General features: G+C 50.8%; 1 protein-coding gene across 1 annotated transcript in view; it reads right to left on the reverse strand.

The window, feature by feature from the left end:
• Positions 1-4,956, reverse strand: part of FCGRT (Fc fragment of IgG receptor and transporter) — a 15,220-nt gene extending 10,264 nt beyond the window's left edge. Inside the window, exon 1 of the mRNA XM_015565450.1 lies at positions 4,816-4,956. Coding sequence (XP_015420936.1) covers positions 4,816-4,956 — 141 coding nt within the window. The remainder of the gene's footprint in view (positions 1-4,815) is intronic.
• Between the last annotated feature and the right edge of the window lie 327 nt (positions 4,957-5,283).

The raw sequence follows: 5,283 nt of genomic DNA on the forward strand, positions 1-5,283 counted from the left end.
TGGGGGGCCTGCAGGAGGCATTGGATCAATGATTCCCTCTCATCATTGATGTTTCTATCTCTCCCTCTCCTTTCCTCTCTAAAATCAATAAAAATATATGGAAAAACAAACAAAAAACAAGCAAACCTGGACATGAACTCTGTAGCTAGCTTATTTCTTTTTAAAAAAATTTGTTATTGATTTCAGAGAGGAAGGGAGAGGGAGGGAGAGATGGAAACATCAATGATGAGAGAGAATCATTGACCGGCCGCCTCCTGCATGCCCCCTACTGGGGATAGAGCCCGTAACCCAGGCATGTGCCCTTGACTGGAATCGAACCCAGGACCTCTCAGTCCGCAGGCCGACGCTCTATCCACTGAGCCAAACCAGCTAGGGCACCTTTGGGTCTTTAATACCTTCTGACATGATCTCAGCACACAGTCCCCATACACATCACGATACCCTTTTCTATAAAGGATTGAGCTTCTGGACTTGGGTATCTGCAGGGTGTCCTGGAACAATGCCCACGGATGCCAAGGCACACCAACGCTCCAGTCACCCGCCCCCGGCCCGCACACCCGCGATAATGCCTCCATTCATTTGCTTTATTGTGAAATGCACAAAACGAAAGATTTACCATTTAATGGAACGTCTCCTGCCAGGGGGTCCCTGACTCTCTCATGTATGTGGGGTTCCCATGCGGATGTATGTGTGAGGTTTGGTTATTTTCTCTGGCCACAAGAAAAAATGACTTCCCATTGAATGACATTTACTGCACCCACAATTGGAACCACCACCCCAAAAAGGAGACCCACACAGCAAGCAGCCCCGCCCCCTGCCCCCTCCCCCATCCCTGGCGACCACTAATGTGCTCTCTGCGTCTGTGGATCTACCTATTCTGGCCATTTCATGGAAATGACACCCTCCAATAGCGTAGCCTTTTGTGTCTGATTTCTTTCTTTTTAAAAAAAGGAAATTTTTTAAAAAAAGGAAATATAGGCTCACCAGCGTGGCTTAGCGGTTGAGCGTCGGCCTGTGAACCAGGAGGTCACCCGAGGTACATGCCTGTGACTGGAATCAAACCCGGGACCCTTTGGTCCATAGGCTGATGCTCTATCCACTGCGCCATACTGCCTAGGGCAGAACTTCATTCCTTTTTATGGCTGAATAATATTCCATTGCATGGATCTATCACCTTTTGTTTATCCATACATCCGTTGATGGCCGTGTGGGTTGTTTACACTTTGGGGCTATTATAACTAACTAGAGGCCTGGTGGGCGACCAGGGCTCATGGGGGCCTTCTGGCTGGCAGCGGGAGCCTTCTTTCATTCCGCGCTGCCCCCTGGTGGTCTGCTTCTGTGAACATTTAGGTACACGTTTTGCTTTGTAGTTAATAGCTGTTTTCAATGCCGAAACCGGTTTGGCTCAGTGGATAGAGCGTTGGCCTGCGGACTGAAAGGTCCCAGGTTCGATTCCGGTCAAGGGCATGTACCTGGGTTGCGGGCGCATCCCCAAGAGGCTTCTGTGAACATTTAGGTGCATGTTTTGCTCTGTTGTTAATAGCTGTTTTCCATTCTCCGGGGCATATACTCAGGAATGGAATTGCTAGGTCATATGATGTGCTGGTCAAGGCTCTCCATAGAAACAGAACCAACAGGAAGTGTATATACATATATATAGAAAGAGACTTTAAGGAATTGGCTCACATGACTGTGGAGGTTTGCTGAGTCTAAACGCTGATAGGGGTGGTGGGCAGGCGGGGGACTCAGGAAAGAGCTGCAGCCGAGAAGTCTGAAGTCAGGCAGGATGCAGAAGCAGGAAGGGCTGATGTAGCAGATGAAGTCCAGCTCAGTGGTTAGAGTGTCATCTTGATACACCAAGGTTGCGGGTTTGACCCCCAGTCAGGGCACAAACAGGGAGCAATCAGTGAATGAAAAATAAATCGAACAACAAATCAATGTTGTCTCTCCTCCTCCCTTCCTCCTTTCCACTCTCTTTAAAACTCAATTTCCTGCCCTAACCGGTTTGGCTCAGTGGGTAGAGCGTTGGCCTGTGGACTCAAGGGTCCCAGGTTCGATTCCGGTCAAGGGCATGTACCTTGGTTGCGGGCACATCCCCAGTAGGGGGCGTGCAGGAGGCAGCTGATCGATGTTTCTCTCTCATCGATGTTTCTAACTCTCTATCCCTCTCCCCTCCTCCCTGTAAAAAATCAATAAAATATATTAAAAACAACAACAACAACAACTCAATTTCCTCACATGAGGATTAACAACAGCAAAGGGTGAGAGGCTCCCTGAGCTGTCCCAGCACCTGCTACATGGCCCTGGCCGCCCCCGCCCCCGCCCCCCCAGCTCTGCTGTAATAAACAGGGTGAACTCCGCTGCCTGAGTCCTGCAGGGCCGTCACCAGAGGACCCCGCCCTGCCCTGGGTTGTTGGTAACCTCAGGCCTCCACCCCAGGCTCCTTGGGTCCCCGAAAGTACAGTGTCCTGAGGCCCAGCAACAACTTCTGTAAAGGCTCCACTAACGTCCCCAGAGGAACAGTCCCTCTGTCCCTGGGATCCTCCCCAATGAGTCCTGAGCCCTCAGAGAACCAGCCACGGGGGCCTTCAGCCCCAGGCCCTGTCCCCGCCCTTCAGCTTCTGTTGTAAAGCTGAGCCACGCCCCCCACACCCACCCCTGGCTGCTCTCGATTATTGTCCCTCACCAAGTCTTGCCCTGTCCAGAGCCTCCCCACGGATGATGGACAGACAGACACAGAGTGTCAGGTAGCTAAGCAGACAGACAGATAATAAATACACAGACGCCCGGCTGGTGTGGCTCAGTGATTGAACATCGACCTATGAACAAGGAGGTCATAGTTCGATTCTGGGTCAGGGCACATGCCCGAGATGCGGGCTTGATCCCCAGTGTGGGGCGTGCAGGAGGCAGCCGATCAATGATTCTCTCTCATCATTGATGTTTCTCTCTCTCTCTCCCTCTCCCTTCCTTTGTTATCATGTCCCAATGGGCCAATAAAAAGTATATATTTAAAAAAATAAATACACAGATGGACAAGGAGTCAGATGGATGGATAGATGGAAAACTGGAAAATAAAGAGAGATGGACAGACACACAAAACAGATAGGTAGACAGACAGATAACAAAATCCATAGACAGAAAAATAGGATCAATTAGACAGAGCCCCCAGGACCTGCTATGGCCCCCCTAGCCGGCAGGAAACCATCACTTTCCCAGGAACCTCCCCCCACCCCACCTGTCTAGCTAGATTCCTTCATTCCCTCATTCCAAGGTCCCCACAGTAGGGGACCTGAGACCCCACTAAAAAGGGCCCTGAGGTCCCTCTCCATGGCTCTGTGCATCCCCTTCAGATGCTCTGGGTCCTTCTCCAATGGTTAAAACACCCCCTAGGATTCTGCTCTATTGCCCAGGACCCTGAACCAATCCCAGGAGAGCCCTGGGGACCAGTCCTTGGGCTCCCGCCCCCCACACACCCAGGGCCCTAGTGCACCATCCCGGGCCTTCCCAGTGGCCCCAGGTCCTGCAATAACCCTCCACTGTCCTTCAGGTCCTGCTTTACCCATGTCTGGGTGTCCCAGGTCCTGCTGCAATGCCCCATCAGCGATCACTTGGACACCTCTCAGACCCTACTCCACCACTGCGCCCTCTGCAGAAGTCCTTTGGTTCCCGATAAAATGTCCGCAGGACCCTGGGCACTCAGAAGGCCCCCTGGGTCCTACTGAAATGGACGCAGTCTTCTCTCGTGTAGCCTTGAGGGTCATCAAATGGCCTCAGGGTGTCCCCTCTAAGCACTGCCTGGAACCTAGTAGAATGCCTCTTAGACCTACCATGAAGTCTTTTATTGAAAAAAAATTTATAGCCTTAACCGGTTTGGCTCAGTGGATAGAGGGACGGCCTGCAGACTGAAGGGTCCTGGGTTCTATTCTGGTCAAGGGCATGTACCTTGGTTGCGGGCACATCCCCATTAGGGGGTTGTGCAGGAGGCAGCTGATGGATGCTTCTCTCTCATCGATGTTTCTAACTCTCTATCCCTCTCCCTTCCTCTCTGTAAAAAGTCAATCAAATATATATTTTTTAAAAAGATACAACCAGCGGGCACAGCCCCAGAGGGGAGTGTGCAGGAGGCGGCTGAATCGATGTTTCTAATTCTCTATCCCTCTCCCTTCCTCTCTGTAAAAAATCAGTAAAATACATTTTGAAAAAAAAAAGATACAACCAATGAAATCTTATAAAGACTGGCCACCTCCCTTTAAGAAAATAAAAATAGCCAGAACCGGTTTGTCTCAGTGGATAGAGCATCGGCCTGCGGACTGAAGGGTCCCAGGTTCGATTCCGGTCAAGGCCATGTACCTGGGTTGCGGGCACATCCCCAGTGGGAGATGTGCAGGAGGCGGCTGATCAATCTTTCTGACTCTCTATCTCTCTCTCCCTTCCTCTCTGTATCAATAAAATATATTTTAAAAAAATAAAATAAAAATAATTTACAGGTTTGAGAAAGAGAGAAACATCGAATTGTTCTGCTCTTTCATTGGTTGCTTCTTGTGTGTGTCCTGATCAGGGATTAAACCAGAAACCTTGGTGCATCCGGACGATGCTCTAACCAACTGCGCTACCCAGTCCGAGCCCTGCCATGAAGCTTTAGGGCCCTGCTCGTGTGTCCCCACAACCACAAGTGTCCAGGGGGCCTGGGAAAATCCCCCCGCAGGCTGGGGGTCCTGCTTCAGCGGCCATCCATCTACACGGCCTGGGATCATTGTACAAGTGCCCTGTGGCTGCCGTAACCCAGCACCACCAACAAAGTGGCTAAAACCATACAGTTGTATTGTCTCTCAGGTCTGGAGACCAGAAGTCCAACATGGTCCGCAGGGCTGGCTCCTTCTGGCAGCTCCCGGGGAGAATCCTCTCCCCGCTGCTGGAGGCCACCTGCATCCCTTGGCTAGTGGCCCCATCCTCCATCTTCAACACCAGCACCTCCTCTCCTCTCTGACCCTGCACCCTTCCTTATGTCTCCTTGACTCTGATCCTTCCACTTCCTCTTATAAGGACCTTTGTGATGACGTTGGTCTCACCTGGATGACCCAGGATTATTTTCCCAATTCAAGATCCTGAACTTAATCCCATCTGCCAAGTGCCCCCTTTTATTTTTAAAATAAATATATTTTTATTGATTTCAGAGAGAGGAAGGGAGAGGGAGAGAGAGATTGAAACATCAATGATGACAGAAAATCACTGATCAGCTGCCTCCTGCACGCCCCTCACTGGGGATCGAGCCTGAAACCCGGG

This window comes from Myotis davidii, unplaced genomic scaffold, assembly GCF_000327345.1.
Source record: "Myotis davidii unplaced genomic scaffold, ASM32734v1 scaffold2100, whole genome shotgun sequence".
NCBI classification, from domain to species: domain Eukaryota; kingdom Metazoa; phylum Chordata; class Mammalia; order Chiroptera; family Vespertilionidae; genus Myotis; species Myotis davidii.